This window comes from Mizuhopecten yessoensis, unplaced genomic scaffold (genome assembly GCF_002113885.1).
Source record: "Mizuhopecten yessoensis strain PY_sf001 unplaced genomic scaffold, ASM211388v2 scaffold10791, whole genome shotgun sequence".
Taxonomy (NCBI): domain Eukaryota; kingdom Metazoa; phylum Mollusca; class Bivalvia; order Pectinida; family Pectinidae; genus Mizuhopecten; species Mizuhopecten yessoensis.
The window spans coordinates 1-15,964 of NW_018408723.1; the positions used below are offsets into that span (position 1 = coordinate 1).

General features: G+C 35.7%; 2 protein-coding genes across 2 annotated transcripts; both read left to right on the forward strand.

Moving 5' to 3' along the window:
* Positions 1-2,472: 2,472 nt before the first annotated feature.
* On the forward strand, positions 2,473-11,968 carry LOC110462416 (the record flags this gene model as incomplete). The annotated part of the gene is made up of 3 exons (XM_021516361.1): positions 2,473-2,688; positions 2,884-3,569; positions 11,294-11,968. Coding segments are annotated over 2 exons (581 nt in total), but the record flags the coding sequence as incomplete, so codon positions are not given.
* Positions 11,969-11,991: 23 nt separating this feature from the next.
* LOC110462415 (toll-like receptor 4) lies at positions 11,992-14,010 on the forward strand. Its single transcript, XM_021516360.1, has one exon. The coding sequence runs from the start codon at positions 12,041-12,043 to the stop codon at positions 13,916-13,918; it is 1,878 nt and encodes a 625-aa protein (XP_021372035.1). The 5' UTR covers positions 11,992-12,040; the 3' UTR covers positions 13,919-14,010.
* Positions 14,011-15,964: the final 1,954 nt, after the last annotated feature.

Consider the following 15,964-nt stretch of genomic DNA (forward strand, 5'->3'; position numbering starts at 1 on the left):
TATGATGGTCCTACAATGATGGACTATATTTGTTTTACATTAACGTAAATACGTAGATTTGCACAAGCTACAGAACCTAGGACAAACTTCACAAGTTTCAATTATTGAAAAAACACACTTTGATTGAAATATAAGCTTTGAATCTTGCTTGTGTCGATTTCATGGGCTGATGAATTGAAAAGGTCTTGAAACAAATTCAACATAAACTGCTTACCAGTTCATTAAATTTGTTTAACCCAGTAAATGATTGATGAACGAAATGCAGTCATGCCATGTTAAACTAGATCCCCTGTACTTTATACCACATCTAATTAAATGATAATGAGTCAATGCCTGACCTTCCTTGTTCGTGACCTTTAAATTTTTATTCGGCCTTCAAATGTTGGTCGTGGCACTGATTTCCTTATCCTTTACTCCACTCGTGACTTAATGCTGGGTATAATATATTCCTTCTTCCTTATTTTTTGTTCGCAATATTTGTTTAATATAATAATATCCCTCCAATTGTTTGAAGTGACGATAATTTCCTTGTCCTTTTTTCCGTATTCAATTAAATGCTTGTTTAAATATACTTGAGCTACGTTTTTTTTGTGCGTCCTTATTTCTTGTAGGGTACACTCCTCCAAACATTTACGGTGATGATATTTTTTTTATCCTATAGTCAGCATGCAATTTGGTGCTAGCAATGGTATAATTCTACTTTTGTTTGTTTGTTTGTTACTTTTCATCTGTAGTTGTTTATCCATGTTTGTAAGTAACAATAATTCTATCTTTTAATACACGTATTGTTGTAAAAGAAAACACTCTTGTTTTACCAATAGAGTAAATCATATGTTGGTATATATGATACGGACATTCTACACAAGGGTGTAGAATTTGAGTCAGACTGGGGCTTTGCTGAGGTGCTGACACCAAATTTTGCAACCAAGGGTAGACTATGTGTATAGCGAATACCTACATAATAAGAGACTCTTTTCTCCCCTCTCTTAACCAAAATTAGGGTAAACATTATATAGACAATGCAAATGCAATACTTATGATAGCAAAACAAAAGATAACGTATATGAAAATAAGGCCATGGGGAAAAGCATAAAAGTATGGAGAAGGATCGTCATTGAAGTACCACAAAATTATCTTAACACCAGAAACTCACACCAATGTAATGGCTGATCTATCACTGTCCCGTCACTGTGCCTCGGAAGAGAGATGTCGCGGTAAAGCTCCAGCCAGCGGTGGTGTAGTGGCGGACTGCTCCGACTCGAACATTTCTGTTATACCAGATTTCAATTCCAACGTTACCGACATATTGCTACAGAGGAACAATATCAAATACTTAAAGATCGAGGGAGACCAAGTAGCCAGTTCTATTTTATATTTGGATATTTCTGAGAACAAACTTGAAAACATCATTGGCGATCCCTTCCAACCTATGGAAGCATTGCAACATCTTGATTTGAGTCACAATTTCTTACAAATATTGTATTTCATGGATTGAAAAGCTTAACATATCTCAACTTGAAGTGCAACAATCACAATGACAGAGTTCGTTCTGATAACCTGACGTATCCAGTGAGTATCAGAAATATTACAACGCTGAAAACTTGTTTACTAGACGGTGTGGATCAAACTGGTTTCACTGGCGATTCCAAGAACCTTACAAAACTAGTATATCTAGACCTAGAAGGTCACACGGGAGTTTGTATATTACCTATCTTGCGATCTAATTATTTCGAAAATGTATCCTCTTTTCAACATCTCAATGTATCTTACTGTAAAATGCGTAGCGTTCAAATTGGAACTATTCGTGTGCTTACAAATATGTACGCGCTAAACATTTCCCACAATGACCGGCTAACCTTCAGCGTTATGTCCAATTTGACTGATGACCTACAAGTTGTACCAATCCACACATTAGATATCAGCAAGCTCCACTGTGACTATGGACCAGGAATCGCTTTATACGTGCAAGATATAGACAAATTAAGCAAGCATACGCATTTGACAAATATGTACATACATGTAGACAGCAATAGATTAACTCTAGTAGAGTTCGGCGTGATTTCAAAACAACTTAAAAGTTTACGGTTCCTATCCGTAAAAGAAAATAGGATTACGTACGGGAACTATTTTTGAATTAGCCAGCGCTATAGTAGGAAGTAACCAGTACTCCTCCCATAACCCTATCACCGGTTCGAAGGACTGCAACGACTGGCGGGCACCACCATCCTCAAGTGACGATGACTCCTCTACAGATCAGAACGCTGTTCTCGACATACTCTTCATCCTAATCTGAAAGAGGTCTTATTTCATGATATTTAGATTATGTAATAACAGGACGTATTCTTGTCGGTCCGAACAACTTGACACGAATTGACCACCTTAACTTATTACATTCCTGGAAAGGTATAGTTTCAAATTTACATCACGTAGAATATATCGACGGATCAAACAAGTATTGTACGTTTTTATCAGATGAATTCTTTAACGAATGTCCGAACCTAGAAACCCTAATTGTACATGCAAATCTGCTTGCGAATGTTTTATATAACGATACCAATGGGAAAAGTTTCAGACATCTCACACATTTAAAAGTGCTGGATTTATCTTGGAATCGTATGGAGACAGTTCCAAACCTTTTGCTTAAGAATCAAAACGAACTCCAAATACTGAACATCAGTAATAATGAACGTTACACATTCGACTTGGAGCTTAAACACATGGAAAAATTGCAACACTTAAACATATATCACAATCAACTACATGCATTTAGCAAGTATGATCGCTTTCAGATATATAGTCTTAAGCGTTCAGATATGACAGTGAACTTGTATGGAAATGAACTTCAGTGTTCATGTGAAACTCTTGATTTTTGAAAGTGGCTAGACGACAATAAGGCAATGTTTCAGAACTTCCGGAACTACGAACTACGAACTACGTTCCCACATGACTCAAGTACAACATTTATTTATTTTGAAAATGTTTTGATTGAGTTGAAAAAGTCCTGTTATGATTACACCGGATTGATAGCAGGGATAACGTCTGCTTTCGTTCTGGCCATCTCTTTGACCGTCTCAGGAATTGTGTACCGCTATCGATGGAAATTAAGATATTTGTTTTACATGGCAAAACAAGATACAAGGGATACACAGGTTTGGAGGCCAACAATGACGAACGAGATGATTACCCAAATGACGCCTTCATATCGTACTGTGAACAGGACGGGCGGTTTGTCAGGGGTGACTTATTAGACAACCTGGAGGGACGAAGTGGTTTAACACTCTGTCTACATGAACGTGATTTCATTCCGGGACAAGACATATCAGAGAATATTACAAAGGCCATACACCAGAGCTGGAAAACAGTGGTGATTGTATCTAACAACTATCTTAAGTCATACTGGTGTATGCACGAATTCGAAATGGCTCGTATGGACAGTATGCACTCAAGGGGAGGCAAGTCTGTTTTACTTTTGGTATTCTATGAAGATATAGCAGCGAAAGATCTTCCGTTGACACTGATGGATCTGATAGAAAGCAAATCTTACATTGAGTATCCGCACGACGAGTAAGGTAACGTTGTCTTCTGGGATAAGTTGGCTGAGACTGTTTCAATGTAAGCATATGACATATCACGTGAACTTGACTTTTCCTTGTATGTAAGTCTACTTCAAATGTCACATCTTATAGATATGAAGTGCAGGGGAATAAGAATATTTGTCCGCGGTCTGTGGTGAACACCATCTTTTTATTACATTAATTTTTGTATTGTTTACAAACCTAGACGAGACAGTTGGTGACTGATCTTGTGTAGTGACTATTCACTACAGCAGAAACACATATATTATTTACTCAATAACCATTGTTCCCGTAAACTGGAGTTATCATCTAATGACCTTACCATAAAACTAGACAGGTTTCCGTGACGTCGACATTAATTTATGTGGTAGAAGAGATGCAAATTTTCTATGAACGATAAAGCAGTTGTATGACGTCATCAGCAGCGGATGTAGGCGGGATTCACCAAGGATTATGCACATTTTAAAAGTTTTTAAGTTGTTAATTTAGCCGATCAAATTGTTGAAAGAATTTATTGGACAAAGATATTCTTTTGAATAAAAGTTGTTCACATAAATACATGTAAACAAATTAAAGAGCTAGGGAGGGTTGGTATGCCTATTTACCCAAAGCTGTGACCTCTAGCGCGCGTGGAACACCGTGTATTATAATGACTCGTCCTTAGATATTTTTGTATACAGGTAACTCTATCGGAATCCTGTATCTAAGATTTGGAGACACGGTAGTCTGGTGGTAGGACGCCGGGATCGCGACCGAAGGGTTGCGGGTTCGAGTCACGGCACGGCACTGTGTTGTATCCTTGAGCAAGATACTTTACTCCGCTTGTTTCAGTCTACTCAGCTGTAAATGAGTACGTGGCTGGGCAGTGCTAGAATTGTTGAATGCTAGCTGTGAACGCTGAAATGGAAGCACTGGCTGTATGCTCCCCAGGGAGTTGAGAAAGATATTGGCTGGTTGCAAAGGCCCTATAACCACGAATAATAATGTGTGAACCGCTTTGAGACGACATACGAACTAGGTTGTGATAAAGCAGTATATAAGCACCTAGAATTATTATCGAATTATTAGTATCTAAGAATAGATTATTGCACACAGCCGAAGTTAAAGCCATGGCTATTAGTACATGCGTTTCACTGCTTATTTTGCGTTATACATTTTAGTTTAAAACATATCATATGCTGTATGTAACACAAGATCGTACAATTAATTTTCATTACTACTGCCGGCGTCATGTCATGCTGTTACCTGTTTTCCTACAAAACACACATCTTGATTTTATTTTTCCTCCATATTTGAATGGCAAATTACAAATCATATTCGAAACGCATGTATTACACGTGCATTGCGCTCCTTACATAGTGCTGCAGTCATCCTGCATTTCAAACAAATGAAACTGTCCTCGACGATGAATTTTCCTGCAATTTTAGTTACATATTTGCGATAATAACATTTTTTTTATTGGCCTTATTTTAAATTATGACGCAACAATCCGACATATTTTGTATTTCGGCATCATTTGTTTGTGTTTAACAAATACATAAAATCACTTGTGTCAACTGGAGGATAAAACAATTCATCAATATCATTTTAAAGGATGTTTTATTAATGTAGTCTGATCACAAGTTAACTGCGTTAAACATTCGGCTACATCTGACATAGACAAATGCGAAAATACAAACTGTTTTAACCAAAGAAACACCTGCCTCAATTTTAAGAAACTTTCTCATCCTTGTTTTGCATTAATTTGAGCACTTTCCCAAAAGAGGACTATTTTTCCGCCATACGATTTTTTTTTTGAATGTTACATCATGGAATAAAAAAGGTTTATTCAAAAGTTGGTCCTCGGATGGGAAAAAGCTGAAAGTATGTTTCAAGTCTGGGGAACCCCATCCCTTTCATAGATATAGTGTATATGGCTATATTTGCAATATCATATACCTAATATCTCAGCAGTTCAAAAAATAATTTTTTTTTTTTTTATATCTATTCTATGCATTTACGCTACTAGAAATTATTAACTCATTAATATTTTTTTTCCGTTTTCATAAATGCCGAATATGGGCAGTTTTCCGCAAAAGCTCTTTTTTCAAATATGGGAAGAGTGTGAAAATGCATTCACATACAAATGATGTAACTATTTTAGAATAAAACTTATTCTTATGTACCTTCCTGACATTTGAATAGCAGATTGATATATAGATTATATGACTCTATGTATATCCATATTTATTTAAACATGTAATACAATTGAAAACATATATAAAGAGTGTCACAGTTAAACTACCTACTTATAATACACAAGTTTATTTTAAATGTATTTACTTGTAACTATTTATAGATACATATTTATAAACATTTCATATCTAGAAATTGCGGACTGATATACTGTACAACATATCTATACAATGTTTATACTAAGTTCGATTACATTTTACTTAAATAGCAACGTAGATCGAAATTTTCATTAAGACAGAATATGGATATATTTATATAGCCTTGTATTAGTTTATATATTTGTGATACAAAATGTGGACGAGTTGTCCACACAATCGATGTAGATTCGGCTACGCTGTAAGCGTATGTACAATAGTTGTTATATATGAACCGAAATGACTCGATTCAGCTACATTGTACGCGTTGTTTAATACTTTAACAACTATTGTACATACGCTAATAGAGTAACCGAAGCATACGCTTCACTGGTCATTTCTCTGATGAAAGTGACAGTGTACATACCGTAATAGTCATAGAAACGTCACATAGACACTGTTATTGGTCATGTGAAGAAACTTTTCATAATCCATACTTACCAACCCGAAGAAAATGTTTAGAAACATTATCGGAAAATCTGAAAGCTTTAGTTCTTTTACTCAATAATACTTGTAGAACAGTCTTTTAAAAATAACTCTTAACTGCCCTTTTGGGCCCGCATTTAGGTGTGTGTTTTCTTATTTCAAGCGTAGTCTTTAAAGATTAACCGCCTATTTATTTTATTAGGGCATCGCCCCTTTTCCCCTTTGGACCACACCCATCATCCTTCACAGAGTGAGTGCATAATGGCACGTTAACACGGATATCAATAACGATAAACAGGGATATATAATTGATATCAGGAGGCTGATGACATAGTATCATTTTATAAATAAGTTGCGTGAGACAAACAACACGTGTGACAAACAAAACAACGCTCTTGAATATATTAATAGAAAACACTAAGAGCTTCAATCAAAACACAAATTATTAAAATAATTCCGATATCAAGTTTTACTCAATCACATTTAGTTTTCTCAACAATCGCGTTCATTTTATCAAATGACAATCTACCGACCTGATCTTAATTCTACAATGCGTATTGATTTTTAAAATAAAGTGCAAACAAACCTAAACCTTATCTTACTTTTCATGTGTCAACGCTGTTATTTCAAGAGGTTTTTAAAATTGAAGCATACCTGCACAGTAAGGGAGGCACGCACGCTCATTTGGCTGAAATCATTGTATAAACGGCACAGGGAGAAACAGACACACAACACAAAAGGGTCTATCATTTGAAAGTAACAAACATGAAGACAGCAAAGGCTATTGATGGTAAGTCTTAAGTATTTGGAGGATAAAAATGAATATTTGAAACGGATAAAAAACATACCAAATCAATCTTTCTGCTGTTGCCTTTCATATCAATCTGTTTAACAAATCAGAATTAATTTCTTTATTTGATTACTGAAACAGCTGAATAATTAGTGAATATAGTTATTTTTGACTAACTAAACAGCTGTAGGATGCAATGCAATTTATTTTAAGCTTGCTGTATTAGGTACCATATTTTAAAGGTTGTGTCCAACGTGTGTGAATAAGGTTTTCTCTAAAAATCATGAAGCGTGTCGTTATAAGTGATTTTCGAGTATTATCAACACTCATACATCTTTCTCTTCAAACCAGACATGGTTTGTTGTTTGTTTAACCCGTGCCGTGATTGCAGCAGGTATCGAACCAATTTCTCAGTTGTTATCTTATTAGGCCACCTCATAAAAGCCTTATGTGATTTTCTGTCGAAATACTTTTATCTGTCACGTACGGAAGAGCATTAGGGCCATGTAGAACAAAAATCAATTTGTTTTTATCGTGTTGTTAACTCGACATTTCCACTTAATAACTCGAAATTTTAATAAGATAACTCAAAATTCTAAGAAAAAAACTTGAAATTGTGAGTTATTATGTTAAAATTTCGAGTTATTCTGTCGAACTTTCGAGTGATTAACACAAATGGAGTGTTTTCTACCTGTCCCTAACGCTCTTCCGTAGTCACGGCTAAAGATAACCATTTTTTTTTACCCCATGATTTCATCTCTTTTTGGACAGAAAGACAGGGAACAAAGGGCCGAATTGTTAAAAATTAAAAAAGGGGATAAAACAGCCTTGAAATGTATTTGGATGTAAATGTTTTGAGATATTTATTAAGTTTCCTTATGTGTATTTTCAAATTGTGAATTCCATTGCCCTCGGATAATAGTGGAGTTTAATTCAGCAAACAAATCTATTTGATACAATTATTCTCCGAATAAAGTAAGTTCATTGTAGTTATAATAACTTACATGTAATGGCAGTTTAATTGAGAAGAAATGTGTACCTCAAACACTCTTACTAACCCTATTATGACTGCTTGAGTGCAGCGTATAAGGGGAAACTGACATATGTTTGATTTTGGAAGAAGTTGTTCGCCGAAGTTAGCAAAATGTAGTAATCACATCCTGTTATTGTTTAAAACTACTCTTTAATATGTTTTTGTTGTGAACATGATTGATAATACTATAGTATCTTGTTTTATAAACCTGATTTTAAAATACAACCCTATAAGGTCCGTGAGCTTCTAGTATATTTACAAACGTCTTCTCCTTCTAAATTATTTTTGATAGCCAGATACTTTAGATAGGCATTACATAGTGCTATATTAAAGCTGTTTGTTTTGTTGCAGTATATTGAAAATTTGATTCTAGAATAACAAAACAAATGTGCACCTATTCAAAACTTTAGAACGAAGGACGAATTGTGCAATATGACTATATCGTCAATTAAGGTGGGTCCATATTTTTGGGAAAACCCATGTCATTTTTTTCTAGTTAGGCTTATTTTCTTGCATTATTTACGTAGATTCCATATATGAAAAAAAGGGGTTTCTCGACTTACGGTTTGAGATATTTGAGCTGGAAGGTACCCACTTTTCTGAAATTTCCCCCCAAATAATGAAAGTAAGTAAAAATATGTTTTCTACAATATTTATAAAACTTAAGTTACCACCAAGTTGACGGTATTATAAACGAATTATATTTCCGTATACAATGCTAGCGCACCATTCCAAACGTGATGTGCCTGATTTCACTAATTGTTGTGTAGTTTCTGTATATGCAGGTCGGTATATAAAATGCATATTAAACAGATATTTGCAACTATTACCGAGTCAACGTCTAATTATTGCTGTATCGTAACATAGACAATCGAGTTCAAAACCCGGTACATTGATAGACTACGAGCGGAACATGTCGTTTCCGCGCTACAAATTTCCAGAACTAAAAAAAATAGTGTCGGAAATTGTTTTGGTCATGTCTTTTTTTTCTAAAGGGCCGGTGCCTCTTTTATGGGAATTTTACTGCGCGGACACAATGAATTTGGAATTTTACGACATGTTACGGTTGTATGATATTAGGGAAATTCTGTTTGATTGCGCTCAGACAACCTCATGTGTAAACAAAACTTGAAGCCTGAATTCAATGCCCCAAGATACACTTATATTTGTCAAAAATGTTGACAACGTTGTACAAAAGTTTAAAAGAAGGCATACTTTAATAGTTTTATAAGCTATTGGGTAATATTGGGTCAGAATTGGAAAAGCTTCTCTTTGGGAAAGTACCTAAAGTCGGCACTAAATGGGGTAAAAAAATCACTGGCATTAGAGACTGCTGTCGTCGAAATTATGTTTTTAATCGCTGATTTTAATATATGATAACTCCAATTATAGATGTAAACAATCACACATGTTAGACATACACTGCATTTTCATACATTCGAGCACTTGTCTACCTTGTTATTGCTCTTTTGGTTCCACAGAGCACTAAATATTAATATCTTGATTGACCATCATTTAAACATACAGACTGTTAAAGCAGTTTCATTAGTATAATTCACAGCAGGTGAGGACACCACATGCTTAGACAGGACAGAGTATCACACTAAAAGAATATCTTCCCAAGCGCCCCCCCCCCCCCGCAGTATACAATGTACATCATTTTTACTTTTCAGATTTTTTGAGATGTTCACAGTCATATACATTCAATTCGAGGCGGACTCATACAAGGAAGAAGAAAATTCTAGTCCCGAGTATGGGATTCTGAGACTAATATGAGGAGGTGGTTTTGTGGTAGTTGCACATTTACAATGTAATTGTGAGTGCGTGGGTGAGAGGGGGTCAAAACTCCTCTGCTTAAAAAGTTTTTCAATGAGCACACAATTATCTGGTTACACATGATGAACTTTTATAAACATCTTGAAATAAAGGCGAGATGTTCATGTGATATTCAAGCTGAATCCAGGGGAGACAAGCAGATTTTGGAATCTTATGCAATGTAGATATGTGGACTCTCATTCATAACACAAGAAAACATATCTTGAATTTGAGAATAAATTAAAAGTGTAATATCAGATTCTGATTATAAATTTGAATCAGAATTCCAGAGAGAAAATTCACAGAGAAATAAATTCTTGGAAAGTAATTACTATTTACCAAGTTAACTTACTATGAGTTTTAGTCTTTTTATAACAGGAGAGAAACAAAAAGAATTAAACACATTTTAAACTAATATTGATTTTATCAAATCACATTTTTGAAACATAATACAAAATAAGAAATAAAGATACAAATATTTGTCTTTGGAGTATGAACATTGTAGTTTGAATTTTATGTATTAAATTGATAACATTTACAGGACCTATATGCATTTGATTTTTTCACATTTATTTGTCCAGAGTTTTATTTCTTTCATGGAGTCTTCTTACATAAGGCTGTCTGCTAAATAGTAATATTTACCTAATGTATGACACAAATGATCATCTCACCTCCAATATTTATTACATTTCCCTACAGTATGACAGTTATGGCAACAACACTATCAAACTTTATATCAAAGTTTACGAGTTTATCTTTTATACTCTTAACCTTTTCTATGTGATTTTCTGGAGGATAGATGACGTATACATAACTTTTATAAACACATTTAGACCCCTTTCACATTATACTGTGACTGAAGATGTGATCACAACGCCCCAAGTAGCTCAAAACTTTATGCTTTCCTTGATTAAAACGAAAACGAGTACCAAACGTAATCCTTGACACACTTACAATCATGGAGAATTTTATTTTGTCTAATTTTTGTTTTTTGTTGTTAAAATCTCGGTCCTGTCGTTTTTTATTTTTCGGGTTTGGGTTTTCAATTTGCCCTTTCGATGTGATGTTATGTGTTTTTCGATTTTTAAACATTGTATTACATATACAGTAAAGCAAAACTTAAAAGACAATGCTTTTTTAAAGTTTCTACAAAGAACTATAAGGATGAAGCAGAATTCACGAGATGGTTCTATTGTTTTATAGATAGGAAAGCATTCATTTATAAATTATAATATGACTTCTACATTTAAAATAAGATATTCAACCTTGTATTTTATGTTTACAGTGATCTTGATGGTTGCCACAATACAGACAGTATATGGACATTTACACGTACGTCTAGAAGGAACCTTATCCATGCTTCCAGATGGATCGTCATCCAGTCATATCCTGGCATCGCACACCAATGCGATAACGAATGTAGACATACCCTGCGCCTCGGACGTGAGATGTCGCTGTAAAGCTTCAGCCAGCGGTGGTGTAGTGGCGGACTGCTCCGACTCGAACATTTCTGTTATACCAGATTTCAGTTCCAACGTTACCGACATATTGCTACAGAGGAACAATATCAAATACTTAAAGATCGAGGGAGACCAAGTAGCCAGTTCTATTTTGTATCTGGATATTTCTGAGAACAAACTGGAAAAAATCATTGGCGATCCCTTCCAACCTATGGAAGCATTAAAACATCTTGATTTGAGTCACAATTTCCTACAATACACTTCATCTGTATTTTCAAATAATGTATTTCATGGATTGAAAAGCTTAACATATCTCAACTTGAAGTGCAACAATCACAATGACAGAGTTCGTTCTGATAACCTGACGTATCCAGTGAGTATCGGAAATATAACAACGCTGAAAACTTGTTTACTAGACGGTGTGGATCAAACTGGTTTCACTGGCGATTTCAAGAACCTTACAAAACTAGAATCTCTAGACCTAGAAGGTCACACGGGAGTTTGTGTATTACCCATCTAATTATTTCGAAAATGTATCCTCTATTCAGCATCTCAATTTGTCTTACTGTAAAATGCGTAGCATTGAAAGTGGAACTTTCCGTGTGCTTGCTAATCTGTACGCTCTGAACATTTCCCACAATGACCGGCTAACCTTCAGCGTTATGTCCAATTTGACTGATGACCTACAAATTGTACCAATCCGCACATTAGATATCAGCAAGCTCCACTGTGACTATGGACCTGGAATCGCTATATATGTGCAAGATATAGACAAATTAAGCAATCATACTTATTTGACAAATATGTACATAGACAGTAATAGATTATCGTTACTCGAGTTCGGCGTGATTCCAAGATTACCGAAAAGTTTAAGGCTTCTCTCGGTAAAAGAAAATAGGATAACGTATGGGAACTATATTTTTGAATTAGCCAGCGCTATCAATTTAGAGTTTTTCGACGGAAGTAACCAGTACTCCTCCCATGACCCTATCACCGGTTCGAAGGACTGCAACGACTGGCGGGCACCACCATCCTCAAGTGACGATGACTCCTCTACTGATCAGAACGCTGTTTTCGACATTGTTAAGCTATCGGCAGCTACTATTAATCTTCCTCCTAACCTGAAAGAGGTCTTATTTCATGATAGTGTTTTAGATTATGTAATAACAGGACGTATTCCTTTCGGTCCGAACAACTTGACACGATTTGACCTCCATAACAACTTATTACATTCCTGGAGGGGCACAGTTGCAAATTTACATCACATGAAATATGTTGATGGATCAAACAATTACTGTACGTTTATATCAGATGAATTCTTTAACGAATGTCCGAACCTGGAATCCCTCATTATACATGATAATCTGCTGGGGAATGTTTTATATAACGATACGAATGGAAAGATTTTCAGACATCTCACACATTTAAAAGTGTTGGATTTATCTTGGAATCGTATACAGGCTGTTCCGAACCTTTTGCTAAAGAATCAAAACGAACTCCAAATACTTAACATTAGTAACAATGAACTTCACACATTCGACTTGGAGCTCAAACACATGACAAATTTGCAACACTTAAACATCTCTCACAATCAACTATATAAACTAAGCAAGTATGATCGCGTTCAGATAGATAGCCTTAAGCGGTCAAATCTGACAGTGAACTTGTATGGAAATCAACTTCAGTGTTCGTGTGAAACTCTTGATTTTTTAAAGTGGCTAGACGACAATAAGGCAATGTTCAACAACTTCCGGAACTACGATTGTCGATTCCCAAATGACTCAAGTACGACATTTTGGAATTTCGAAAATGTTTTGATTGAGTTAAAAAAGAACTGTTATGATTACACCGGATTGATAGCAGGGATAACGTCTGCTATCGTTCTTGCCATCTCATTAACCGTCTCAGGAATTGTGTACCGCTATCGATGGAAGTTAAGATATTTGTATTACATGGCAAAAACAAGATACAAGGGATACACAAGTTTGAAAACCAACAATGACGAACGTGATGCTTACCCATATGATGCCTTCATATCGTACAGCGAACAGGACGGGAGGTTTATCAGGGGTGACCTATTAGAGAACATGGAGGGACGAAGTGGTTTAAAACTCTGTCTACATCAACGTGATTTCATTCCGGGACAAGACATAGCAGAGAATATTACTAAAGCCATACATCAGAGCTGGAAAACAGTGGTGATTGTATCTAACAACTATCTTAAGTCATACTGGTGTATGTACGAATTCAACATGGCTCGTATGGAGAGTATCTACTCAAGGGGAGGCAAGTCTGTTTTACTGTTGGTATTCTATGAAGATATAGCAGCGAAAAATCTTCCGTTGACACTGATGGATCTGATAGAAAGCAAATGTTACATTGAGTATCCGCACGACGAGCAAGGTGACGTTGTCTTCTGGGATAAGTTGGCTGAGACTGTTTCAATGTAGGCAATTGATATATCACGTGTACTTGACTTTTCTTTGTATTTTTTTCTGAAATAAATTTGCTGAGACTCCCACATAACTGGACTGCAGCGCGTCCGAGGTTTGTGGCGTATTTATTTAGACAATTTGGACGACAAGGTCACACTAATGGCGGGTGGGTTCCCATTCCGCGGTTACACAATGGATATACTAAAAACAAACCCAAACCGGCTCGACGGAGAGGACACCGTTAGACTAAGAATAAAAGACATTCCCTTATCAGCGGATGATGGTCAAATTGACAGGTTTTTTTGTAAAAAACAAGGCTGAAACGATCGGCAATATTACACGTGAGAAACTGAGAATTAATGAAAAACTCACTAACTGTGAAACGGGAGACCGCTTTGTTATTATAAAATCGAGTTCGATACACAGTCACATTCCTCGTGTACTACAGATCGGGAAATATAGGGCCAGAGTATTCTATAGAGGACAACCTGACCCAAACAGTGAAAGAGAAGCACAGAAAACATGCTCCAAATGCTTGGAAGAGGGACATACATTCTCTACCTGTCTAAATGATTGGAAATGTAGGGCGTGTGGTAAAACGGGACACAAGCAAAGCGAATGTGAGTCAATCATTGAAAACATAAACACCGAAATCCAGGTACACGGGATCGAAAATACCGATGAGGTCAAAGGTTGCGAGTCAGCTGGTGACAGCAACAAAGGCAGTGCGAGCAAATATGGAGGACAACCGGTCGACAAAACAGCAGGTTCACGTCGCACAGGTAGCCGCATTCCTACACATAAGAGGCAGGATAAAGGTCAAACGTCCATTAAGGATACGTTTGCGGCAGTAGTTGGTTCGAGTACACCGGGTACTCCAAACAATCCGCGGCCATCCCCCAAGAACGTACGATCTCCTCCTACTCCAAGCGAGGAACTCAATGGTCAGTACAAAAAATCTAAAAAGTCGTCTGGGTGGACGAACAACACAAAGTCAACTCCGTGATAACCCCGTATATGTATAACAAAACTGTTCTAAACGAGAACGATAATGAAACAAGACATTTTAAGACTGACACAGTACTTCAGTTATTTGTAAGAAATAGACTGAGTAATTACATAAGTATAAGAAATACGTATAGCTATACTTGTTATTGTTGTATAATGATACAAATACTCCAGTTTTGTACAAAGGAGCTGAGTGCTTTTATCATTATTATTGCATGTAACCATATGTGTTGTGATGGTATAATGAAAAATGTATACAATTATGATTGGTATCCCTAATACTATACATGTATTGTCATTGAATACTCGGGGTCTTCGAAACAAATCGAAACGATTCAGAGTATATGAATGGCTTAAAAATCAGAAATTTGATATAGCATTTCTGCAGGAGACACACTTTACAGAAGATTTGGTTGGTGTAATTAACAATGAAATACACAATTTTGCTAAAGCTATATCAAGTTTTGGTGACAATAAAAGCAGGGGTGTATACGTATCGGTTATATGGAACAATAAATTGAATATCGATGTACCAAAGAAGGTAATTGATGAGAATGGTAGATTTATTATACTCAACATTGAAATTGAAAATGATGTGTATACAATTGTTAATGTATATGCACCAAATTGTGAACAAAATAGAAATGTGTTCTTTAAAAATATACAGAAACAAATAACAAACCATAAAGCTGGATCTATTATAGTCGGTGGCGATTTTAACGAGGTACACGAAAAGATTGATAGAAAAACAAGTGTACAAAACAGGATCCTTAAAAGGACATATGGAGTAACAAATACAAAAAAATCTCTAAATTTAGTTGATATTTGGAGATTACGTAATAAAAAAAAAAATCCAATATACATGGAGACGTAACAGATATGGGGAAGCAAGTAGGATTGATTATTTTCTGATAGAAAAAGATATAATTAATACAGTTCAGAGCGTAGATATAAGACCGGCCCAAATTAAATACACCGACCATCAAGGTATATCACTCAAATTGAAGGTAATTAGAGATAATAGAGGAAAGGGGGTTTGGAAGATTAACGGTA

Excerpts from the sequence above, each read along its gene's own strand:
- LOC110462415 (XM_021516360.1), top strand. The coding sequence starts at position 12,041 with ATGCGTAGCATTGAAAGTGGAACTTTCCGTGTGCTTGCTAATCTGTAC.